This window comes from Orcinus orca, chromosome 5 (assembly GCF_937001465.1).
Source record: "Orcinus orca chromosome 5, mOrcOrc1.1, whole genome shotgun sequence".
Taxonomy (NCBI): domain Eukaryota; kingdom Metazoa; phylum Chordata; class Mammalia; order Artiodactyla; family Delphinidae; genus Orcinus; species Orcinus orca.
The window spans coordinates 78,890,017-78,916,280 of NC_064563.1; the positions used below are offsets into that span (position 1 = coordinate 78,890,017).

At 48.2% G+C, this 26,264-nt stretch overlaps 1 protein-coding gene across 5 annotated transcripts in view; it reads left to right on the forward strand.

Moving 5' to 3' along the window:
* Window positions 1-26,264, forward strand: part of HEG1 (heart development protein with EGF like domains 1) — an 82,911-nt gene that overhangs the window by 38,885 nt on the left and 17,762 nt on the right. For 4 of the 5 annotated variants that reach the window (XM_049710332.1, XM_033403865.2, XM_033403863.2 and 1 more), the window contains 10 exons: window positions 321-1,679; window positions 3,752-3,868; window positions 4,498-4,617; window positions 9,112-9,215; window positions 11,948-12,006; window positions 12,254-12,414; window positions 15,190-15,294; window positions 16,283-16,417; window positions 21,532-21,574; window positions 21,707-21,744. In XM_049710332.1, the coding sequence (XP_049566289.1) occupies window positions 321-1,679; window positions 3,752-3,868; window positions 4,498-4,617; window positions 9,112-9,215; window positions 11,948-12,006; window positions 12,254-12,414; window positions 15,190-15,294; window positions 16,283-16,417; window positions 21,532-21,574; window positions 21,707-21,744 (2,241 nt within the window). The remainder of the gene's footprint in view (window positions 1-320; window positions 1,680-3,751; window positions 3,869-4,497; window positions 4,618-9,111; window positions 9,216-11,947; window positions 12,007-12,253; window positions 12,415-15,189; window positions 15,295-16,282; window positions 16,418-21,531; window positions 21,575-21,706; window positions 21,745-26,264) is intronic. The other variant, XM_033403864.2, reaches the window with a different exon arrangement.

Below are 26,264 nucleotides of genomic sequence, written 5' to 3' on the forward strand. Positions count from 1 at the left end.
GGGTCTTAAGAGCTTTTCAGATACTAATTTGCTTTCATCAAAAAAGGCCTGTGGAAGGAATTTGGACCTGTTCCCTATTCTTCGGCCCCTGGCCCCGCTTCTCTTTCATGACCATTTCCCCTGCTGCCGCTGTGCTCCTCACAGGAGGGCAGGTCCGCTCACTGCAGACTCAAACCCTGCCTGCCTCCCCGTATTGTCTCTATCCAGAGAAAGTGTGTCAGCTCCCAGCCGTTCATGGGTGGGACACTGAAGGTCTGTCTCCTAGTGCAGGTTCACAGATGTCTGTTTAGTTGACCTCACTTTGGTTTTTCCCTTTGCAGTCACTGGAATGAGCTACGGTGCAGTGAGTGGCACACACCCTGAACACGGGACGTCCAGTGACTACACAGACCACACCTACGTTTCAGCTCCTTTCACCAAAGGGGAACGGGCACTGCTGTCCATTGCGGACCACAGTTCATCCTTGGACGTAAGGGAGAGTTCCACCTCTTCTGTTAAGATCTCAAGCTCTTTGCATTCAGACTCTTCTTCCTCTTCTCAGGCTCAGGCAGAGAGAAGCAACGTCTCCTCCCACGATGGGGAATACGCTCAGTCTTCCACTGAGGCACTAGTTCTGCGCACGGCCAGCCCTCCATCCCGCACACCCGCCGTTAGTATGCTGACCACTCTGGTTCTTCTGGACACCAATGCTGAATCCGTTGGCGATACATCATCATCTTCTTCGTCAGGGCCCCCCTTGCCCCAGCCCTCAGTGTCACAGTCCTACCGGTTGTTCTCGTCAACCTTGCCATCGACCAGGGCCTCCACTCACCCACTGCAGTCCGCCCCTGATGTGCCCACACCTTTGTCTTCCTCGCCACCACCCTCACTAGTATCCCTGACAGCATCTGCCCCTGTCTCGCCGTCTGTCTCACAGACAATCGTCCCACCTTCATCTTCTACCCTGGTCCTGCCCAAGGCAAGGGACACTCCTGTGACTTCAGCCTGGACGTCGATAATGGCATCATCCGTGGCAATGCTCCCCAGCAGTCAAACGGCAGATCCTCAGAACCAGAGCAGCCCACACCTCGGGAAGCTCGTTACGGAATCAAAGCCACAGAGCCTGGAGACTCTGCCCGTGGAGGCCACGGAAACTGTAACAGTGAGGTCTCCTCTGGGGATCCCTTCGCCCCTGGCCTTAACGGAGTCCTCCACTGAGCAAACCCTTCCAGCCACCAGCACCAGCTTAGCCCAGACGTCTCCAGCTTTGGTAGCTACCACTCTCCAGACCTCTCATCCCCGTGTGCCCAGCCCCCAACCCCCGTCAAGCACAGCATCTCTGACGGGTGGTCCTACAACAGTACAGACAGTGGCCGGAAAACAGCTCCCGCCAACCAGTCCTGAAATTCTAGTAGTACGCATCTCAACAGAAGGTGCCGTCACCACAGAAAGGAACCCAGTGAATAGAGATGCTGCCACCGGATCGATCGCCCTGACCAGTGCGCCCACATCAGCAAAAGAATGGACCACGGGGCTTGCCCCTACAGAAGAGCACAGCCTGGCTTCACATTTCCTCAGAACATCTCCTTCCCCCCAAAGCACACCTGTTTCTACAGCTAAGGTGTTGACATCTACATCGACCACCCTTACTGCTCAGAGCAGCACGCAGTCGTCCACAGCACCGTCATCTCCAGCCTCAGGTAGGACACAATCGCACAAGCACACTGAGGCTGCAGGGGGCTCGGGGTGGCTGGTATCCGCCATAGGACAGTGTCTGCTTTGTGATCTCAAATGCTTTCTGTTGGAGCACTTAAATCAGAAAGGAATGTCACGGTGACAGTCTTCTCACCCCTGAGTTTCAGAATTCTTCCCGGAGAAAGAGGAGCGGATGCCGTTGGCCATGTGTGACATCAGTAGTAGTGCCATTGTAACTTGTAATGCCCCGTAATTGGAAGAGCTTTTCAAGCATGGCTTTAACTCTAGCAAAGCCAGAGTGGGGTAGTGAAGCAGGATTGAAGGGTGGAAAACTGGAGTCAAGAAGCTTTAGGTGGCCTGTCTGAGACACAGAGTGAGCAGGTGCCTGCTCCCAGATCAGAGCCACGAGCTTCTGAGCTAGTCAGCCAGCCCCCCAGTCACCGGGGAAACTTCTCTTGATCCAGGGGAGCCCAGGCTCCTTTGTCTCCCTAAGATTATGATGTCAGTGGATAAATGTGGGTGGAGAGATGTGTTCAGTGAGAGGATGATGAACTAACCTTTCCCATAGTGACTGTGTGACATTGCACCTGAGGTTATATATCTTTATATCCATGTAGAAGTTGCTGGGACAGGGGAAATAAAGCCATCCACATGATTCTTTATCACTTAAGGAAAGGTAGAAGGAAGTAGGATGATACCTCCTTTGATGTCAGGGTCAAAATTTGCTGGATATTTAGCTTGTCCAGACTCAGGAAAGGAAACCTGCTGTTGGTGAAGGGGTGAAATGGGAACTGAAGGGAGGAGGGAAGAAGGGAAGGGAGTTAGAAGCAGAGTTCTAGCCAGGCAGCCATCATCCGGCTCGTGGCTGGAGGGCCGTGGACCCCACGCAGCCCCGCAGAGCCCTGATGGCATCGGTGCCCCCTTCGTGCCAGTGGTCCGAGCCTTGCTGGGAAATGGAAGCTGGCTCCTTCTTCTGGCAAGTTTGGGATCCCTGCTTCGGGACTCACAGACTTCATTTCCAGATGCCAAATATATTCCAATACCAGGTAGAACATAATTCACAAGTGTCCCTTAAAGCCAGTTATAGCCATTGCAGTGATAACTGTCGGTGAGTATTAGGAGCATTGTTACTGGCTGCTGCTATGTCTTTTGTGACAGAGTCCATGGGTGCAGTGTTTGTACATACGGGTGCTGTGCTCATGCAGGTGGTCTTAGGTAGATATGAAGTAGCCATGAGGAGCCGGGACACCATCTTCAGGTTTAGCCCATTTGTCTCCAGGGTTATTCTGGAGTAAGCACTCTTGACTTCTGCCTTCTCTTTCTCATTCTACCACTGACTTTTCTCCCTGGAGATGATTTTTCTCCCTCTCTTATGAGTTTTGGCTTTTCTAAATGTGCGTCAGAAACCTTTACTAGGCAGTTATCGTATAACTGTAGCACGACAAGGCCAGTTATACAGACCCCAACAGAGAGTGTGGTCACTGCACCTGGGAGCTGGGAGTCCAAGAATTCAGTGGAGCTTGTGCATCGCCAGGGCCTGGATGAATGAGACAGGCTCACGGTCACACTGCGTAAAGAGCGGGTGTCGTAGTGTTCACCTGCAGGCATTGTTCTGAAGGATGGCGCGTTAAGTGGAGGCCCAGTTACAGTGCGAGACCTTTAGAAAAGAGAAAGCTTGGAGCAGGGAGGATGGTGGATCAGGCATCATTTTCTCCTTAACGTGTGTTTTAAATTGGCATTGATTCAAGTAGGATTTGTTAAGTATCCCAAGGCAATGTAATCATCATTCCCGAGCCGAGGGACTTGTAAGCAGTATTTGGATTTGAACCAGCTCCTGCATTTCGGGATCCAACTGGCTAACACGTGTGTATGTACACAGCTAGTGTCAGCATCCAGTCCCAATACATCTCCTCTGCACCTCTGGGAACCCATTCTATTGCATAGTGTGGCCTTTCAGGGCAAGTACACAGAAATAAGCAAGAATCAAATATTAGCTGGGAGAATTAAATATTTACCTAGCACTGCCCTTACCTTTCCTGTGTGATTTAGCTGCATTATATCTGAAATGTGTTTGCAGTTAAAAGCTGTGCCGCTAACCCTTGTCTTCATGATGGGAAATGCGTCGTGGACCCCACCAGCCGTGGGTACCAGTGTGTGTGCTCACCTTCCTGGCAAGGAGATGACTGCAACGTGGGTAAGAGGAAAAGTCATCTGCAGTGGTCTACAATACAGTATCACGTTGAGATAGGCAGTAAACTCCCTTTTCCTCCAAAACATAGGGGAGTAAGATTTTAAAATTCATACCCTGCTTACTTGAGAATTAGCATGCTTATGTGTTGTCTGCAGAGCAACGTCGGACAATAACATTGACGAGCCTCCACGACCTGGCTCCCTTACGCGGGCTCCCTACATCCCTGCCACGCTGGACCACCCACCACTCCCTGAAAACCCCTACACTTTCCTGCTCCTGACCTTCACTGTGCTGGTGCCCCAGCCTAGAATCCCCCTACCCATATCTGCTGATTAAAATTCTTCCAGTCTTAGGCCAGATGTTATTTGAAATAGTCCTTAATTCTCCCTTCCATCAAAATCATTACTTTCTCTTTACTTTCAAATCCTGCCTTATATTTATAGTTAGTTGTACTCAAGGCTGCCCCCACCCTCAGTAGACTGGTAGCGCCTTGAGAACAAGGGTAGTGCCTACTCGTTTCCAGGCCCCATCACACCCAGTGCCATTTGGCCCTTAGAAGTGCCCCTTGTACTGGATTATGATTGTGCTGCCTGCTGCAGATTCACTGTGACCTTGTGTTCCCTTCTCCGCAGATGTGAATGAGTGCCTCTCAAACCCCTGCCCACCCCTGGCCATGTGCAACAATACTCAGGGATCCTTCACCTGCAGATGCCCAGTGGGGTACCAGCTGGAAAAAGGGATATGCAATTTGGGTAAGAGAGTTTGTCTATCTTGGAATTTTCTCTGCACCACAGTGTATTTTGCAAAATGACATTTATTGTTTTTCTCCCTAATCAAAATCAATCTTTGCCCAAGGAATAACTTTAAGGAATATAGAAGGGAGTGGAAGACACTGCCTATTATTCCACCACTCAGAGATATAGCACCTTATTTGCAGTCTTTTTTAGTGTGTATTATATTTTGATATAGTTGAAGTCATATGGTATTTGTACAAACTTTATACCTTAAACATTTTTCCATGTTATTAAAACGATTATACAAACTTTGTGATGACTGCATAAATATGCCATCATTTGTGCATAACACTATTTGCTTAACCATTCCACCCTATGCTTAGGGGGAAAAAAAATCAAAAGAATATTCTAACCAAAGAGTTAAAAAAAAAAATTTAGGGAGAGAAAAAAGAGAATAAAACCCTGATTATCCTACCACATTCACACATTCTTTTCATTTTTAAAAACGATCTTCGTGGGCTTCCCTGATGGCGCAGTGGTTAAGAATCCACCTGCCAGTGCAGGGGACAGGGGTTCGAGCCCTGGGCCAGGAAGATCCCACAGGCCACGGAGCAACTAAGCCCGTGCGCCACAACTACTTAGCCTGCGCTCTAGAGCCCACGAGCCACAACTACTGCAGCCCGCGTGCCTAGAGCCCGTGCTCCGCAACAAGAGAAGCCACCGCAATGAGAAGCCTGCGCACGGCAACGAAGACCCAACTCAGCCAAAAATAAATAAATTTTTTAAAAAAGATCTTCATGTTCTTGTCCACAGACAAGATACAGTTTTTACAAAGCTACTGCCATAATTGTATCATACAATTTGTCACATTTTGATCCCGAATTTAATATTTTATGAAGCTGGTTGGTTTTAGATATAATCTCCATTTTACAGGTTAAAAAGCAAACAACCCAAATGAAAACTAAGGCCCTGACAAAGTACTAAATGGCCCAGCTTGTACAACCGCTTGATGAGACGCCAGGTTTGCAGCCCACAGTCCTTCCATCACACAGTGCTGTGTTCGCTCTGGGAGCTTTCTTGCACACAGGCTGTGTAATCTGTGTTAGAGCGCCGAGGTCAATGAAGAACTTGAAGAAATTACAAGTGAGGAAGATAGAGTTATCTAAGCTGGATAGGGAGCTGGTGGGTACAGTGACTCAACTTGGAATCAACTTATATTGCCCAGTGTCATACTCAACACAGAGAAAGTGCTCAGTAAATGTGTTTTTGAGAGAGCAAATATCTGTGTCCTTTGAAAGTGTTCTTTGCATGACTTACATTGCCCATAGGCTGAGGGGAATAATCAGAGTTTTTAAGAAGGTGGTGTCAAATAACAAAACTAAAACAATTTGGTAATGAGTTTGATGTCCTTTACTCAAGGGAAAGCAGTCCATGGACTGGGGAAGTACAGGGTCTCTCTCACAAGCAGTGGAAGGAACACTCTTTCTGAGCCACTTTGGGCAAGAGTGAGTTTCATAGCGCGTAGAAGCAGCAACGTGGACACAGGGCATGATTGGCTGGGGTTGCATATATGACCTTATTTAGAAAGATCAAGGAACAAGGAAATAAGTATAGAGCCCAGAGTTGGCTTTGCTGTTGGGGATTGGCTGACTGATATGCTGCATTACTGGTCAAGGGGAGCGTTTACAGGAACTCTAAAGTTTGACTTGCTGACGTGGCACCCCAGGCAGGTGCAGCTCCATCTTGGGGCTAGAAATGTATTTCAATGGTTGGTACCCTACTAAAATAATGGTGGAATTTAGAAAATTGTTTAAAATACAAGGATCAAGTCAAAGCGTTATTTTTAAGGAAGAAAAATCTGGGAGTATAGACATCAGTCAAAGTCGAGAAGTCCTCGTATTCTAATAGATTATTTGCAGTTGGGTCACCTATTCCATTTAGCTACACCCTGTAAGAAACCAGCAAGGAGTTTTCAGTTTAAGAATGGAGATGATGGAAATGATTTTATCTTGAAACAGTATGGAAAGTACACTTGCCAGGGACTCAAATGCCAGGCTTCCAGCTCCATGTCCAGCACCTAACAGCACACTGACCCCTGAGCATCGATTTCCTCATCTGTAAAAATCAGATTACCACCTGCTCTGCTTCCCACTCAGGGTTATTATGAAGATCAAATAAATAATATATTTGAGCAAGCTTGGAAAATGGTAGGGGTCTCCAGATGGGAGGTATCCTTTGACATTAGTCTTCTAATCTCTTGGACCAGAGCTGAAAGCAATGAAAATGATAAACTACTTTGAATATAAAGCAATAATTTTGGATCTTTAAAAAATCATTTAGATAACCTGTGTAAATCAACAGTTAAAAATCGCCCTAGGGCTTCCCTGGTGGCGCAGTGGTTGAGAGTCCGCCTGCCGATGCAGGGGACGCGGGTTCCTGCCCCGGTCCGGGAGGATCCCACGTGCCGCGGAGTGGCTGGGCCCGTGGGCCATGGCCGCTGGGCCTGCGCGTCCGGAACCTGTGCTCCGCAACGGGAGAGGCCACAGCAGTGAGAGGCCCACGTACTGCAAAAAAAAAAAAAAAAAAAAAAAATCGCCCTAAAGCCAGATGATGTAACTGCAGCGTGAAGATGGGAATGTGTCTGGGAGAGGGCAGGGCTGGGGGGACGCTGCGGTGCCTTACTCGTATTCACACAGATGCAGAGGCCACATTTACTGTCCTGGTTCAGAAGAGATCTGTGTACCTGATGCTTACCATATGTATGTTTCTGCACAGAGTCTGGGCACAGACCTAGACCTGTGAGATGGGAGGACGAAGGAGTGGGGTGACTGTTCTGGAAGCCTGTGTGTGGAGGGTCCCACAGGCACCGTGCATCAGGAGGAGAGCCACTTATTGTGTTAATAATCATCTTTCCCTTCTCAAGTCATTTAGCTTCATTGTTCATAAACACCAGTGGAATATGCAAATTAGAGCACGCGGAAGCTCTTTCATTTGGCCAGGAATGTTTTCAAAGAGCTCCCTGCTTCTCAGAAAGAGTCCTAAGCAGCTGGCTTCACTGAACTGTAGAACAAGCAAAAAGATGTTAAATAAGGATTAAGGGCTTTAGACAGTAAGTATAAGATGTTAAATGTTTTCTCTGGCTCATCTGTGGGCCTTTTTCTTAATTCAGCAGGCAAGCTTTCTATGAAAGAGCAGCTTCATGTGTTTCTGTGTTTGGGTTTATTTATATTTTTTTCTGGTCCAGAGGGAAAGATAAGAATTTAATCTAAAGGAAGATAAGAGCCAGATATAAAGCAGGCTGTCCTGATTTTTTTTTTTTTTTTTTTGCGGTACACGGCCCTCTCACTGTTGTGGCCTTTCCCGTTGCGGAGCACAGGCTCCGGACGCGCAGGCTCAGCGGCCATGGCTCACGGGCCCAGCCGCTCCACGGCACGTGGGATCTTCCCGGACCGGGGCACGAACCCACGTCCCCTGCATCGGCAGGCGGACTCTCAACCACTGCGCCACCAGGGAAGCCCTGTCCTAATTTTTGATTGTCTGCCCATTTGTAAGTTCTGTCACCCTCAGGCCCAATCAGCACAAATTGATGTTAACTAGAATTTTATTTTATGAGTGAAATGGGCCTTGAAAATGGGGCTATTTTCTTTCATGTCTGAACCCAACAGTATCTTGAATATGGGTTGTTTTCGTTGTATGGCTTGTAGTCATGGAGTCTGGCAGCCCCCTGAGTGGAGTCCTGTTACAGATGTTTGACACCTTTCTCTGTAGCCACTTGGTTGTCCTTAGACTATGAGATTCCTCACGGGGCTGGGGGTTTAGGGGGAAAGAAGAACTTGGAAGATGGACACACATGACATTAAATGTTAATTTTGGCCCTTGGGAGCTGGGTGATCTTGGGAAGTAACCTGGCTTCTGGAAGCCTCTTTTATCAATGATAGAGCAGGCATTTCCTCTGAGCAAGAGGCATGGGGAATGGATGGAGGTGACTCTCATGAGAAGAGGAAACCAGAGCACGCCCTTGAAGTGGAGGGCTGGCTAACTTGGTAAAAGACCTAGAGAGAAAGAGCTTTCCTCCATCCGAAGCTTTATAGGGGCCCACGAGCGTTTGTCTTTCCAACCCCACGTCTCCCTCCCCTCTTCCTGGAAGTGTGTTCTTTAGACCAGCTCATCTCTCTTCTCTGTTACAGCTTCACTGAGCATCTAAGATGTGGGAGGCCACTGGAGAGACGAGGGAAGCTCACTCTCTCAGAGCCCTCACACATATGAAAAAGGCTCTTTGGAGCCTCTCACCCAAAGGTCTGCTCAGACTGAGTCTTCAGCTCAGCTCAGTAGGTGCTCCCATTGCTAGAGGAGCCCCGAAGAGGGAGGAGTGGTCTCCACCCTCCAGGAGAAAGAAATGCACAGAGAGCATCCTGGGAGGTGGAGGAAAGTTGGGTGCCTTGAGATCTGCAGACACTCAGCCATGCGTAGGTGGACCTTGTGAGGTCTAACAGGTTATGTTTTCATTTTCAGTTAGAACCTTCGTGACAGAGTTTAAATTGAAGAAAATATTTCTTAATGCCACCGTGGAAAAACATTCAGACCTCCGTGAAGTTGAAAATGAGATCACCAAAACGGTAGGTTTCCCAAAAGGCACCTTCCTGCTAGTCCTTTGTTTTCTAGAACAGATTTTATTCAGAATCGGGAACATCCTGGGGATCAGCTGTATCTCCTGGGCTGTTCATTTCTATTATATTTGGAAGGTGAACTTTAGGGTAAAGTTAAAGGCCTCTCAGAAGTAGAAGGGAGGTGTTGAGGACCAGTGACGCCTGTAGAAGCATTTCTTCTAATGTGTCTTCCCATGCAGCCTTTATTGGTGCCTTGGCATTTCTTTTCCATGTTCAGACTCATAGTTACAGACATTTAGGTGACATGCACCAATAAGAGCTGTTGGTGAAGCGGAAAGACCCAGAAAATCCTACTGTCCCATCTGCTGTTGACATGCTTTGTGATTTTTCTGTCTGTGCTTTGGAACCTGGAGAGAATGATGCTTTTTTCTCAAGGGAATGCCAAAGGTGGAACAGTTAATCCTATTATCCAGGGTTGAGAATTCACTGAGTAGATTATCTAGGGGCCTTTGATTCTTCTTCTTTCCCTCCTTGGCTGCTTTTTGTCAGGAAAAAGACAAGAAAGAAAAAAAAGAAAAATGGAGAGGAAAGAAGAAGAGATAGAAATGAAGCTCAGATAGTAAATTTTCCCTCTCAGCTGCTACCGTAGTCTAAGATTTGGTGTTCAGAAGATTGAAATTTGCCATTAAAATAAGTTTTAGAGATTGATTTCTGATTTTAATTTTACTTGTTCTTTATGGGTAAGAGTATATTAGCCAAAACCTACAGGATTTTATGGGACCATGGGTTTTATTTGTGTAAAATGTAGATTCCAATTCCATTTCTGTATCTACTGAGCATCTACTCTGTGACAGGCACTTTACCAGATGCGTCACTCCTATAAGAGGTATTGCCAACACTTTTACAGAGGGAAAACTGGCAGGTTCTGGGAGTTAGTGACATTGCCTGAGTTTACACAGAGCAGGTGCAAAGTTAGAGACCACTCTCACTTCTGACACCAGTTGCGAGTTTGGGGGTCCCCAAGAAACACTCAGTTTTGATAATGCACTAGAAGGACTCACAGATCTCACTGAAAGCTGTTATACTTGTGGTTACGGTTTATTACAGTGAAAAGATCCAGGTTACAGTCAGCTAAGGGAAGAGATGCATGGGGCAGAGTCCAGGAGAGATTCAAATTCAGTGCTTCCGGTCGTCATCTCCCCATGGGGTCATGGACGGGGTTAACTCCTCTCAGCAATGATGTGTACAGTATTCATAGAGTATCACCAACCAGGGAGACTCACCTGAGCCTTGGTGTCTAGAGCCAAAACACAGATAGTCAACTGCCCATATGGCTGACCTCAGTCTCCAGCCCCTCTGGAGAGGTAACCCTTTGGGTTACCTTTGTAACCCCAATCCTCACCATAAATCACACTGTTAGATTATCTGGAGCAGCCCAGGGTCTCCAGGTAAACAAAGGCAGGACGTTCCAAGGCTTAGAAATTACCTCCCAGGAGCCAAGGGCCAGACCTCTCTTTGAGTAAGGTCAAATTCTTCACTATATGACAGGGTTTTACGTCTACTAACCCTATACCTGGTGTTCTTGGCACTGCACCACAGCTGCCTCTTAGTTCGGTTGTAGGTCAATATTTCCTTCTAAGATAGTACAGAGGCTGAGAAACTCGTGCAGAGGTACAGTCCTTCCCATTACACGGTGCTCAGTGACTTATCTGATTTGCTCATTTTTACCCAGTATCAACATATAATTTATTAGTGATGTGACATCCCCACCCCCAAGATATAGTGAAGATTTGGCTATGACTAGAGAAGATTTAGGCTATAACTCAAGTAGTCTTTCCCAAGGTGCCATTCTGTTCTGAAATGTGCTATTTGTGTTTTTTCCTGGGAAAAAAAGTTTAAGTAATAATAAATCATTACCTTGTGAATATAAAGTCATGTCATACAAAGCCAAAAAAGGGTTTGATAGCATCCCGTGTTTTGAATCCATCTTGTGAAGGGTGAGATGTGTCTGACACACAGGCTTTGAAGACAGGTGGGTTGCATTGGTCAAGGTATTGAGACCCTCTGCTGCATAAAAGGAATCCCCAGCCCCTACTGTCGTGGGCGGGGGGGGAGTGGAGAAGCAGGCATGGTACTTCATGCCCCACAGGGATTTTCTGCTCTTTCCGAGAGCACAAGGCAAACACAGGGAGAGTCGCTCTTAATTTGCTCTCTACAAAAGGGCTCTTGACCCATGTAATGCAATTTCCTATGGAGAGCCTTATTGAAGAGGACCTATCTGTGAGCTAGGTCAACTCATTGTAGATTATGAGGGGTCTGTGTCAGGCCTGCCAGACCTGGGGTAGCTGAAAGGAACCCAGCCTTTTCAGTGAGGCTTGTTCACTATGCAAAGTCCAAATAAACAGTTGCCTCTGAGGTTTTTGAAACCCTGGGTCTTAGAAGAGATCTGCTCCTTTGAAGATGTTTGCATCCAAGGGTGCTGTTCTGAACATCATTTCCTGCCCAGATTTTCCCCACTGATTTACTCTCTGCCTCTCTCCCTTTGTACTCATGGAACAACAGAATAAGAGCAGAAAGCCATTTAAGAAAGGAGCAAAAAAGACACCACTCCTGCGTAAGGCCGCCTGCTGACAACTTGATGGCTGGAAAACGCCTATTTGATCCTGAAAATAGGAAATTCGTTCTAGGTTTAAGGCTTTTGTCTGACTCACAGTTAACGATAAACCTGTTCTTCCTTTCAGTTAAATGTGTGTTTTTCAACATTACCTGGTTATACCCGATCCACAGCTCATGCTTCTAGGTAAGTAACAGGATTATATTCGTTTGTGAACCAGTCTATAGAAAGGGGAGGATGTTCTAACATGGGTGATGGCAACAAAACTGGGCCTTGTTTTGATCGGGCCATAGGGTGATCCGGGGCCAAGGTCACTGGAACTTCATGCTCTCCCAGGCCATCACTGGAGAATGGGGAGGACACTCATTTTCCAAAAGCCCTGGGGCCCACATGTCATTTTAGGACAATTAAAACCTACATATTTTGCCTGTAGGGAGCCCAGTGCGGTGGTGATGTCACTGCAAACCACCTTTTCCCTGGCCTCCAACGTGACGCTGTTCGACCTGGCCGATGGGATGCAGAAATGTGTCAACTCCTGCAGGGCCTCTGCTGAGGTCTGCCAGCTCTTGGGTTCTCAGAGGCGGATCTTTAGAGGTAAGAGGCCCTCTGCGAGGACCCCACCCATTCAGTTAGGCACAGACCGAGGGTAGATGTGTAAGGCATTCAGGGCTCAGGTCCAAGAAACTTGTCACAGAACCAGCCTGAAATGGGCGTTAGGCACAAGGCCTTTCTGCATCTTTGTGTACACATGCACAGACACACACACATACACACGCGCACGCACACACACACACACACACACACACACACACACACACAGAGTCCTGTACACCCAGCCTTGAAGGCCCCCAGTCCTTGGCATACTGTTTCTATTTCTTCTATCCAGCATTAGTATTGGAAGGGATGTAGGAGCTGATGTAATGGAGCAAAAAGCACTCTTCTTTCCCTTGAAAGGTTCCTCCTCTCTCTGGGGAGATAGAAATTCACACACAGAATGTACATGCTTGTCAATGACTCCAGACCTTCATCTTGACATATCATTAGATTAAAAAAAAAAGCATGTACAGAATCACCCGTCTTTCTGTGTATTTGTTTGCAAATTCTATTTGCACAGAAACAAGACTAGAAGATTAGAGGGCAAACTGCTCACCGTCCATGATTTCTCTTTTCTTGTTCTTTATCTGTTTTTGTTGAAAGCTTCTACAGTGCATCTGATGTGAGGCAGCTGAAGAAGGGGATCAGAAACAAGTTTGGAAGGCAAATTCGGGTCTTGGAGGGGAGGTTTCGCCTCTGGGATGGGAAAACTCTGCTGGAATCAAAAGTGCTTCCTCATGCAGGGGGGCTTGCCCCTGCTGTGTCTCATAAGTGGTCAGAGCTGGCTCTGGTTTGCTCATTTTACTACACATAGGACTGGTGAGGGATGCAGAGTCGGAGGGAAGCTCCCCATCTGGTGCCCAGATGCTAGACTAAGTTGTAGGTAGCAGGTTTGGTGCTCTGCCTGCTGGAGATCCAGGACGTTCCCGATGAGCCAGAGCTTTGTAAGAGCAGGTCTGGAGAGCCCTCCTTATGGACTGTGCATTACAGACCTGGCAGTTAACCTTTTGCTCAGGGATAAATGCTAGAGCTTTGCCCATTTAAGGGCTATTCACTTGAAAAAAAAAAAAAAAAGAGAGAGAGAGCTAAGCATTCTGGAGTTGAAGTTGCTATCATTCAGCTTCATTGGGGAATTGGTTAAAAAGTTCCTGCCCCATCACACGGTACTCTGCTTTGATTTTAGTTTCTTTCTCTTGCCAGTGATTTAAAGGTTCCAATTTTTCCTCCCCAGAAAGTAGGAAGGGGACCTTGCAGTTCACTAAACCCGTGTGGAATACATGCTACGTGGTCAGCATTATATTAGGTTACTTTTTTTGTCCTTAGTAAACGTATTTCATGTTTTGCAAATCAAGTGGCAAGATATTTGGATTTGTAAGGGCCATGCCCGTGGCAGCCCTGCCCACTCTCTGGCCCCCATTCTTCCAACTGCTCAGATATAGCTTACGGGAAAGCTCATGTCTTCCTTGCCAAGGTCGCTTTTTTTTTTTTTTTAAGACTTTTTTCTAGAGCAGAGTTAGGTTCACAGCAAAATTAAGAGGCAGGTACAGAGATTTCCCACAGACTTCCTGCCTCCACATGTACTGGTGCCCATTCTCTGCCTCTGCTTTCCAAGCCCCTGAGAACAAAGACGGCCATGCATCTTGGCTGAAAACAGCCTCACCTCTCTGTTTTCCCTCCCAGGGCCTCTCCAGGTTTTGCCAGCACACTGCTTGGTCCCTCACTCACCTGTCTGAGTGCTAGAGAGGCGGGCTGGACAAGGGGGAGCTGTCAGCTTCTGACATCTGGGTGTTCCCGACACGTGGGAGGCACCGGGCCACTCTGGCCGCTGCCCTTGCAAGGGCAGTTTCTTCCCCTTCAATTCACAAAACATCTACTTCCTCGCCTTTCAAAGAACTGTAGCTCTCCTCTCTCCAGAGGTTTAGAGTCCTTGGAAATCCCCCAGGAAGCGTCCCAGCCTTAGATTCACATAAATTCTCATTGTCTGTTTGGCGGATGGTATGCGCAGGAAGGAGCATGGTAATTGTAGATGCAGAAAAATCACATCGCCAGGCTGAAAACGAAAACGGCCTTCTACGTGGTTCCGTTGGATGGACTGATGACAGAATGTTCTTTAAGAATTTTGAGGATAGCAACCCCTCCATCGCAAAGGCGGGGCCAGCTTTCCCTGTCTTCAAGTGAATCTGCTTCTGTGCCGGGAAGAGTTGCTTCAGCAGGGCGAGCAGTATTTGCCAACAGGCGGGATTCGTGGGCAGGGTGGAGGGAAAACGTGACATTGGCTTCCAGAAAATATCTAATCAGGCCAGGCAACTCAGGCTGGCTGCTGCACCAACTAGTACCAGCCTGGACGGCCTTCTGTGCTGGAGATATTTCTTTATATTAAGGCTTTAGATGAGAGATTGTGGCCGTTTAGTGCCCCTCTGTGCCAACTTCACCGTGTTTGCCTGGTGAGATTTTCCATTTTTCATTTTTCTCCCTTAAATACAGACCTTTCACAATAAACAAAGGAAATTGTATCACACACACCAATAGGTTCTGATTTAGCATGCCAGCTTCCACTGATAAAGGCAGGAAATTCAGCTCTGAGAGCTGAAGCTGTGTCCTAAACTAACCTCCTGTGACCAAGGCACCCACTGGCCCCGAGCTCTCGAGACTCAGACAAGGAGGCAGATGCCCGGGTCCCTGTCACCAGAACCTGCCTGGGGTGGGGTGGGGGTATAGCTGTGCTGTGTTAAGAGCTGGCAGCTGGTTTCTGAATCGGTTGGTGTTTTCCTTAAGGTGGGAGAAGGGAGCCCACACCTCACTGCCCAGTGTACACGTGGCCCTTCCTCGGCTGTCTCCTCACGCTGAACTTGCTCACGCCCGCCAAAAACAGCGGCGTAGGTCAGTCTCACCCTGTACATAGTGTAAATAAGTTACCGTCCACTATCCAAGTGATTTCTGTATTTTTGTTCTGTTGTCTGTATACCCCAATTACGTATGTTTTTTTGTTAGACCTACCTTCGATGGTAAAAAGCACCCTCGTCGTGTCCACTGTATACAGCCTCAGAGAGGGCGTGCGGTATACACCCTGAGAGAGGGTTCACTCTTTACAACTTCAGAGAGGGTCTGCTGTACGTAACCTCAAAGAAAGCCCACTGTATACAAACTCAGAGAGGGCCTGCTGTATACAACCCGAGAGAGGGTTCACTGTGTACAGCCTCACGGCCACATGCCCAGCAATGAATGCTTTCGGATAATAATGAAAGAGTTCTTTGTCGTCCCTGAAATGAGCCTGGCCCACATGGCCAGGAGCTGACGACCCAGGGCCCAGCAAGCCCCAGGCGGGCATCCGTATCGTGGGCAGGCGGACAGTGACAGAACACATACAGCCTGGCTTACCTTCCACACCTCTCCTCGGAATCAGTCTGCTAGGCAGCAGGCTACCCGCCACAGCAGGCGCTGCGTCCCTTTAGGCCAGACAGACACAGAGCCGGGACACACCTTAGCCGAGACAGGCCTTCTTCCTAAGAGAGCGGGTCACACTTTCCGGGTTTGTGCCGATTCTCCCCTGCAGCCCTAGAGCGTGAAGGTGCAGAGGATCCCACCCGTCGAGGGCTGTGTTTGCAGGGGACGCTGGAGCTGGCGAAGGCACCCCGTTTCTTCTGGGTTTGTTTTCTGCCCCGTGAACTTTCACTAACAGACCCGGGGGCCGACTCGGGGGAGGAGCGGCAGAAGGCAGTGCAGAAGTGCTCTCTGAGAGGAGCGGTGCACCGCGCAGGCTCTTTTGGAAACTGTTCTCTGAGCCTCTTGAAACAGGAAGTTCACGCATCTTAATGTTCGACATGGAGGAGGTTTTGTTCTGTTTCACTGTCTTGTTTTTCCATTCTAGCGGGCAGCTTGTGCAAGCGGAAGACTCCAGAATGTGACAAAGAGACCTCCATCTGCACCGATCTGGACGGGGTCGCGCTGTGCCAGTGCAAGTCTGGCTACTTCCAGTTCAACAAGATGGACCACTCCTGCCGAGGTACCGGCCGGTCTGGGGTTCTGTGGCCCAGGGGGTGGGGGAGGTGCTTTTCTCTGCCTGGAGCAGTGTCTCTGCTCTAGGGGTGACTGTTCTAATCTGGGGGTAACCGGTTCTAGTTATTTGGCTCCCAGCAGAGTTGAATACGTTATCTCCCTGGAATAATAGCATTATCTCTGACTGGTGCACACTGGTCTGGCCAACCAGATTCAAAGGAAAAGAAAAGAGAATGGAATGCCTGGGGTGGCCAGGCCTTTTTTTTTTTTTTCCTCCTAATTAGAGGAAATTAGAAAAATTACTGTTTTAATTCCCAAAGCTTTATTCTATTGTCTGCTAATCTTTTAAAATGAACATACCAGCACGGAAGCAGGGCTGTAGCTTTTAGTGGTAGCTGGCAGCCCGGGAGACCTGAGTCAGAGTCCCACTCTGCCTGCCCGTCCTGTATCATCTCGGGCAAGTCACTTTGCTTCGCTGAGCTTGAGTTTCCTCTTCTGTGAAATGGGTGCAGTGATACTTCATTGGATATTCTAAGTATTAAAGAGGGCAGTGGTTATGGAGGTAGTTTGTAAGCCATCAGCCTTTGCTCTTGTATTTTACCCAGGTTGTTGTTGAACCAATGAGTTCTGGTTTTAAGGGTTTCAAGGCAGAAACCTAATTCTGCTAATCTCTTAGGTGAGGATTAACTTCATCCAGTTTGAGACGAAGGCTGATCAGTGCGTGCAGTGCAAGAATACTGCTTTAAAATAAAATGAATTCAAGTCCAGAGCACTGGGTACCCTGCCTTACGAAACCCTGCTGCAGTTCGTGATCACAGGAAAACTAGCAACATAAAGGCATCACGTAGCCTTAGGCCTCGCATCAAATGAGAACGTGTATGGCCCAGTTTTCCTGCTCAGTCAGTGCCTGCTGGTGACAGATGTACTGGAATCTGAGTAAAAATGGCGTCCTGGGGAAAGGTGACATGCCACTTATTTCTGTCAGGACTTCCCATTAGAGGAGAGGATAAAAATACATTTCAGGGCAGTGCTCTCATCCTGCGCTTCAGACCCTCTGACTTAGGTGCTTTGCAAGTACACCTCCTCAGCTCTGCACACAGGCCCTGGGGTGGGGTTTGAAGAGGGGGCCCAACTCTGTGGGGCAACAGGCCTGATTCTGAAGCTCACAGCGCTTCTCAGTGCCCTGTCAGTCTGCCGCTTTGATACAGAGGTGACGCTTCTTAGTTCCCTCTTATCTGGTTTCATGCAAAGTGCTCCTGGCCCGTCTTAGAAACTGGGGCACTGAGCCCACTTCATGTGTGAAGGTAACGTCCTTCACACATGAAGTGCGCTGACGTCCCTGTGTGCTGGCGGCCGTGTGGCTACGTGGGGCAGTCGTTTCTGTACGCAGTGCCTCTGCAATTTCGGGTGGCCTCAGGAGCGGCCCTGCCACCTTTGCTTCTGACTGGCATGAGTCATTTCCCTCTCTTTCCAAGTCAGTAGTTCTATAATTGTGTCGCTTACAGACTAGCATTAGCAATAGCAGAGCTGTCAAGGATTTACCAGATGCAGTGACACAGGCACCGGAAACCTTATGTCTATCAAGTAATGACCGGAGAATCGGCATAAGAAAACCGTGGTTAGCTTTTGGGCTTGCGGCCGAGGTCCCATGCAGCCTGGTTTCTGCAGTATCCTGTTGGTTAGATTTTCACCCATGGCCATCAGAGCTCCATGAATGGATCCCGGAGCTCCTTGGACCACAGCCCGGTCAGCTGGGTTCTGAGGGGTTACAGTGACATCTTCTGGCCGTTGGTGCTGGGGCACGGGGGTAGTTAAAAGAAGTACCCTCTCGGACACCTCAAATCCGGGGTCGGTCCCTGGTGTAAATCGAGGCTAAAGGCACGTGGGTGTGTGTTTTCTAAATCTCTGCACTTAACAGTTGTACATTAGCAACTGCATATTGTTCTTTATTGTACGCACACACACACCTTCTCAGTGTCTCACATAAAATGTCTTTACCAGACTTTCAAAGCATCATGTAAAATTAGAGTAGGTGTCCTTCCTGTAGATGTCTTAACTTCCGTCCATCGTGCAGATATCCTGATGAATTCCAGCCACCTGTTTGCAGGTCTCTTTCTCTGACTAGGCTGCAGATACCTTGGGTGCCCGTCTCTAGAACATGCTTGCACATTATGGGGTTCCATAAATGTCTGTCGAATGAACAGTTGGAGGGTAGGGCAGCATATATGATAGGACAGGATTGGCAGGTCTTGATCTGGCTTCCTGCAAGGGAACAAAAGAGCCCGGAAGGCTCCACCATGTACTTCTGGCCTTTTATTTAAAAGTCCAGAAGGTTCGGGCTTCCCTGGTGGCGCAGTGGTTGGGAGTCTGCCTGCCAATGCAGGGGACACGGGTTCGTACCCCGGTCCGGGAGGATCCCACATGCCGCGGAGCGGCTGGGCCCGTGAGCCATGGCCGCTGAGCCTGCGTGTCCGGAGCCTGTGCTCTGCAACCGGAGAGGCCACAACAGTGAGAGGCCCGCGTACCGCAAAAAAAAAAAAAAAAAAAAAAAAAAAAAGTCCAGAAGGTTCAAAGTTGCTTGTGTTCCATATCAATAGGGGAAGCCCACTTGGGGTGTCTATGCTGGCTGTTGCCACATTCATTTCATCTTCAGTGTTCTGCGGGTCAGGGTCCCTCTAGAGCACGGAGATGCGGAGCTGGATCCTAAGGCGCACTGGAGCGCCTTATGACAAGGTTTCCCTCCAAGAGCCCCTAGAGCAGGACCAGGCGCACGGTAGCACTCGGTCTTTGATGAATGACTGAATGAGCCCACCTGAAATAAGGACATATCATTACACCAGGGAGCCAGGCCGCTTCTGAAGCGAAGTGAAAACAGCCCAGCCCGTCAGCTCATAGACAGGACAACAGATGGACCTGACATCTGGCTGGATGACAGCCACAGGGTGGAAAGCTCCCACCCAGCAGATGAGGGTTGGGTGGGTAGATTTGCTGTAAAAATATTTCCAGGAAAAAGTGTTCAGAATAGAACAGACTAGTGTGACATCAGCCTGCCTCGGTGCTGAGACGGGCGGGGAAGAGTCACTGGGATGCCAGCAGTCTCTGTGTAGCTGCCCTGCAGACAGAGCCATGGGTCATCCAGGGGCGGCTTCCCCTGCTCCCACGACCCGGCCACAGCACAAGGACGGCCAGGGCGTGGTGCTTTCCATGCCGGGGAGACAGGAGGTCTCAGCTTGTTCCTTAGAGAAGGCCCCAGCTGAGTAAGGCCAGCTCAGAGAACTCAAAGGTATCAAAGATTTGGGAGAGGGGCCTCATTTCTCTTCCCTGAAGTGGGATATGATTATGCTCTACCTTGTTGCAAAAAAGCTTTGAAGTGCCTAATGAAAATTCATTGTAACAAGACGAGATTGAATTTGAAAGGTAAATCAGGTTGAAGGAGACATAAAATGACTACTTTGTTGAGGCTAGAAGGAAAATGAATATGCAGAAAGATATACCTTAAGTTCCCGCATGTTTCCTAAAGATAGGCCGCTCACTCAAGTTCTGAGCTTCCTGGACACTGAGGCAGAGAGAAACGTGATTTTGAAAGAAGTGGCGACCGTCATATAAAGTCCAGTTCTTTAGGCCCATCCCCATTTTTCTAGGCCCCAGGGCCCAAGAGAAGTTTCTCTGGAGCATCCACATCACCAGGTTACTGAGTGGTATTGTGGCAACGTGGTCCATGACAGCCTGTGATAAATATACCCTAGGGGCTTGCCTGGGGCTGCTGCTAGTAATAGATTGCCCTTAATAAAGAGAACGTAGCTCAGGAAAAGTGATTCCGGGGGGCCAAACAGTGCAGTGCAGGCTCACAGCTCTCGTGATCCGCTGTGAGAGAATTTAGATTATTTAGAACAGTATTTTCCAAACCATTCCACAAAACTCTAGTGATGTATCGATCGTCTGTGACCACAAAATAGATACTAGAAAGATTTAGTGTCTAACACTAAAAAATAGAAGGAAGAAAAAAGTTCAGCACATCTACGTAGTTAACATTATTATGCACTGATCCTTCAAGGAGGAGGCAGGAGGTCTGTGAGCGATCTCCCATCCCAGCCTGCAGGGCGTGCAGCCTCTGAGCCCGGTGTGCTGCTGGCACTCACATCTCACCATCCGCGTTGTGCTGTCTGGCCAGAGATCGCTGCTCGACGCTTTGTACCTTTTCTTACCTGTGATTCTTGTATGCAGCGCGTGGCATACATTAACCATGAATCAAATTCCTATCATTCCTTGCAGCAGTGAATTTGTCCGAGAGGAGATTTTTTATTGTCTACTTTCATCCAAGCGTGCATTACAGCTCATGGTGTTCTGTCAGCTTATTGTAATGCTGAAAATGTTCCATGATCAGATCAGTTCAGGAACTGCTGATCCAGGGGAATGGCTGGCCCACAGGCCTTCAGTGAAGCAGTGGTCCACGAGCTGTACTGCCAGAGGGTTCAAAGCTATGGTCTTGGGTGATGTGCCGATTAGGGCTCATCTAGGTATGTCTAGAATCCACTACACAGACCACGGGGTGAGCGTTCTCTTATGGAAACTGAGGCACCCACCAGGGCCATGGCTCTGAAGGTGTCACAGCTCTCACTTCCTCATGGAAGGGGGTTGATGGAGCCAACAGCTGGATAAAGGTTTGACTTACGTTAAAGAAGGTGAAGCACTTGTCTTTGTGTTTCCGGAAGGATGTTACACAGGGGCCATGGAGAACTTCCAAAAATAATTGCGTATGTTGGATAATAATTACAGCTACAAACAGTTAGTGGTTACTATGCGCTAGGTGCTGCGCTAAGTCATTTGCATGCCTTAGTTTACTTAATCTCCTCCAAGAAACTATAAAACAGATATTATCATTATCCTCTTTTTTATAGCTGGGAAACTGAGAATCACTAAGAGGTTAAGAATTTTTTTTGGTAGAATTGAGTTGAACTGGCAACAGTATTTAGGCCAGGTTTTAGGTAATTCTAAACCTGTTTGTAGCCTGCTGGATCTAGAATATTGTTGTGGCCTTTAGGGTGGCTGGTTTTATTAACTGTCAGTTGGGACCAAGGGAAGTCAATAGACACGTTCCTGAATTTTCCTTTTCTCTTTCAGCCTGTGAAGATGGATATAGGCTTGAAAATGAAACCTGCATGAGGTAGGCTCTGTGTTCATTTATTCTGATGAATGTGTTCCAAACCTTATTTAGAAGTTACTTAGGTAAATTGCCTCAGTTATTTCTTTTGATATTTGAAACTAATTCTTATTCTTTTTCTTTGTTGACTTGCAGTTGCCCATTCGGCCTTGGTGGTCTCAACTGTGGAAACCGTAAGTATGCAGAAGTCCCGAGTTCTGCGTGGGCAGGGCTGGCATGGCTGTTGGCATGCAGGGTGTCTGTCCCCTCCTCTTGTCCTCAGTTCACATCTGCTGTCTTCCCAGCTCCTGTGCTGGGAGGAAAACAGAGCGCTCTCCAGGGCCTGGAGGCTTTCCTAAATAGCCTGATTGTGGAGTGTTCATCAGTACATTAGGCATGAGGTTTGAGGCAGAGAGGGAGGGACCACACCCAAGGAGAATAGAAGAGCCTCCTGGGTAGTTTCTTGAAGGGGATGGAATTGGAGGTTTGGGAAGACTTTGACTGGCAGGTATGGAGGGAGAAGGAATCCAGGGAGAGGGAACAGCCTAAACAAAGGTCTTGGGGCAGCTTGGGCCCGTGGTTTTCAGGGACAGTGTGTAAGTGGGTGTGGCTGAGGACAGAAAGAGAGGAAGGCGGAGAATGGGGGATTAGGTTGGCAGAGTACGTGGGGACCAAACTGTTGGGACTTTCGATGGCGTCTGAGAGTTTAGGTTTTAATCAGTAGCCACTGTGGCACTAGCAAGAGTCTTAGAGCAGGAAAGCAGTTTGATCAAGAAAATCAAGTCGGGCTGCCGTGAGGAGGACAGAGGACAGAGGAGAACGTGGGGCCGTTTAGACCAGTATCGTCGGGGCGGGGGTCAGGGCTGGACGCAGACTGGGGGGTCCCCTGCTGCTAGCTGACGTCCGTGCTCCCGGGTACAAGAGGGTTGAGTGGCGGTGACTGTGCACATGTCAAGTTTCACAGTTACTTCACTTCTTTGAGAGAAGCAGTTGGGATTCATTCCAGATCACTTTCACTGACATTTTCTTATACTGAGACCTGAGAATTACAGTCACCCTCAAAATTATTGAAAGAAATTCTGGGATATAGGATGTAGCAGGAATAGTAACACTCAGTATTTTAGGACAGCTTTGTCCCTCATTCCATAGAATCTGCCAACAGTCCATATTCTAAGTTTACTAGACCACAAGTAGACATGACCTTATTTAACAAGAGGTGCTCCTCTCACCCCATCAGTCAGAAATTCCAAGTGTTTTAAAAGCTCTTATGCCAGAAATGGGGCGGGGGGTGAAGACTAGATAGATATTTCTTTTTTTTAATTATTGATTTTATTTATTTATTTAAATTAATTTATTTATTTGGCTGCGTTGGGTCTTCGTTGCTGTGTGCGGGCTTTCTCTAGTTGCGGCGAGTGGGGGCTACTCTTCGTTGCGGTGCGTGGGCTTCTCATCACGGTGGCTTCTCTTGTTGCGGAGCACAGGCTCTAGGAGCGGGCTTCAGTAGTTGTGGCACGTGGGCTCAGTAGTTGTGGCTCACAGGCTCTAGAGCGCAGGCTCAGTAGTTGTGGTGCACGGGCTTAGTTGCTCCGCGGCATGTGGGATCTTCTCGGACCAGGGCTCGAACCCGCGTCCCCTGCATTGGTAAGCAGATTCTTAACCACTGTGCCACCACGGAAGCCCTAGATATTTCTTATTATGGCACGATATCACAGATGTACCTGGTTTTATAAGAGCGTGAGTGAGACAAGGTGACGCGCGTGGAGATGTGACCATCTCGGGGTAGGGAGCAGGGGGTGAGAGAGCCCACCTGCCAGTCCTCCCGGGGCCCCTTGGCCCTGACAGGCCTCTCATAGGATGAGCCAGTACTTCTCACCTGCTTGTAGTCAAACAGCTCCCTAAATAGGTTTTACTAGAAAATGCTTCATATTTCTCAGGAAATGGAAGAGTGAAAATGGATACAGGGAAAAGCCCTAGAAAGGGTTGAAGGAAAGGGGAGTGAGCTGCAGGGCGTTGTTCTAAGTGGCGGTGAGTGATTCGCTTTTCAGAGATCACTAACTACTGTATATGTGGAGAGGAGATACCACTACATCCACTGACTGTTCTGTGCGTTCCTGTGTCTCCGCGTTATGGGGGTCGGGGTCCTGGAAGTAGCAGAATTTCTCTCTGTTCCTGAGACTTCTTTTTGCTCCCTTTTATCCGAGTCATCACGATGATGTCCAGCAGAGGGCAGACTCCAGCCTGGAGGGCTAGCTCCCGGCCACCTTTTGTGGGTGACTCTGGTTAACTCTGAGGGTGTGAATACCACTTTATGACTTTGATATCAGTCTTAATGTCAGTGTTGCAAAGCAGTTAATAGTCACTGATAATAAATAGCACCTTCCAACGGCCCTTTTCTCTGCAGTCTCAGATCAGCCCTGGTGTGGGTTAAGGAAACCGGAGCACCTGAATTTCATCCCCACCTATGGTGATAACACCGTAGCAGAGCTCTCACCACCCACCCCTGTCCCTTCTGCTGTCACCACCAAAGACAGTAAGGGCCTTCTTGGAGGTCTGGCTCAGGCTGGATCTTTTATAGAAAAGAAACACTGCTCTCTGCAGGCTTCTGGGGACACACACTCTGCTGCCCAAGCCCCGTGAGACGGGGAGCCCAGCTCTGTCCAGCCACGCACGTGGCCCTGCGATTCCCTCACGCCTACGTTCCTGGGAGTCACCCAGCTCTAATAGAGTCTGGCTGCAGGCATAACCTCTGACCTGCCTTTCTAAAAGTCCCTATTAGCTTTCTAGTGGTGCCCAGATTTCACCCGTCGCTCCTCGTAGAGAATATCCTTCAGACTGGAGCCGGCAGGACAAGCTCTCCTCTCAAGTCCCCGAGTCCCTGAGGCGGTGCGGGCCCAGCTGGACCCCTCTGTGCACCTGGCAAGGCTGCCCACACCAGGCCGTGCAGGGCTGCACCTGTCTTATCACTGCTCGTTTTAATTTTCTTTCCATGTAAAATATGCCTCTTTATGCCGCAGATTCCAACAATCCTGTCCTCTGATACCACTCGTCCGATGGCCCCAGAATTCTTACAGACTTGTTGTCGCAATGTCCCCCACTGCCCCTTGCCCCTCCAGCCTTTTTTAGGTGTGCGTGTTTCCTCCTTCGCTTGAATTTTATAGAGGCTCCTCCTCACAGTTTTATTATATCTCTCATGACCTTGTGGTTTGCTTCACCTTTTTTCTCTTTTTAAAGTAAGTGAATTTTGTCTTTTCATGACGTAAAAACAACACATGCCCATTAATTTTCCTTCTTTAACCCAAATTAATTAGAAAATAGATACAAGGGAAGAAGAAAACTAAAATAAAGCCTTATCACCCATGAAACACATCACTCTTACTACCCTGGTGTATATCCTTGCTACTAATGCTGGTCAATGGACCAGCAGAAGCCACAGCACCTAGGACCTTGTTAGAGATGCAGCGTTTCAGGCCTCTCCACTCCAGACCTACTGAATCAGAATCTGAATTTTAACCAGACCCCTAGATTTGGTTAATATGCAGATTTGTACACATATCAAAGTTTAGGAAGCAGTATACCAGAGGTATGTATGTGTGTGTCTTTTTAACAGAAATTGGGTCTCACAGAATAAACTGTTTTGTAACCTGCCTTTAAACCTAGTCAACTGTGCAGTGTTTTCACTTACATAATTTTATAAAGCCACTTTTTTTTTTTTTTTTTTTTTTTTTTGGCGGTACGCAGGCCTCTCACTGTTGTGGCCTCTCCCGTTGCGGAGAACAGGCTCCGGACGCGCAGGCTCAGCAGCCATGGCTCACGGGCAGAGCCGCTCCGGGGCATGTGGGATCTTCCCGGACCAGGGCACGAACCCGTGTCCCCTGCATCGGCAGGCGGACTCTCAACCACTGCGCCACCAGGGAAGCCCTATAAGGCCACTTTTGATAGTTCTGTGGAATTCTACTCTCTGGATATATCATAATTTACTTAACCACTCCCCTCTTACCATCAATTTTAAACCTTTCTTTACAGTCCCATCCTCTAAGCCGTTCTTCTGTTTGCGGTTATTGTCACTTTGTGATGATAGAACACACATAATTTTCCTAGATTACCTTTTTCTGGCTGCAGACATTTTTATCCATCCCTCCTTCTTATCCACACCACGTCCTTCTGTAGGTCATCCTTTCCATTCGGATGTCCTGCGTCTCTCCAGTGGAGACTCACACAGCCAGCGGGGATGTGGGGTCTGTTTCCCCGTGTCTGGGCCTCTTCATCCTCTTCTGGTGAAACCAGACATTCACCTTAAAGAACCTCCTGCCATGTCTTCCCACCCCACAGTCTGGTGGCAGGTGTAGAAAGTGTCCTTTAATGGTCTTCACCTTGTTACATTGGGCTTAGAACTCAAACCAGTGGAAATGCTATGTGCTGGCAAGAGTCGCTCGTAACAAACTGCTTAGGAGGACGAAGAGATCATTAATTATCCAGAAGTCAGCTGGAAGTCTCCTGCAGCTAAAAGCAAACAACTCACTTTGTGTCGGAACTGAAAGGAAGCAACCTTGGGAGAGGGGAATGCTGCCCTGTACCTACTCTTGCGTGTTATGGCCACACTACAGCCTGTAGATGTGCGAAAGGCAAATTTCAAGAGGTACAGAGGAAAAAAAAAAAAAAGAATGCTGTGAACAGGGTGCTAAAGGAAAGATGATGCAAGAGGAGTGGAAAGGTT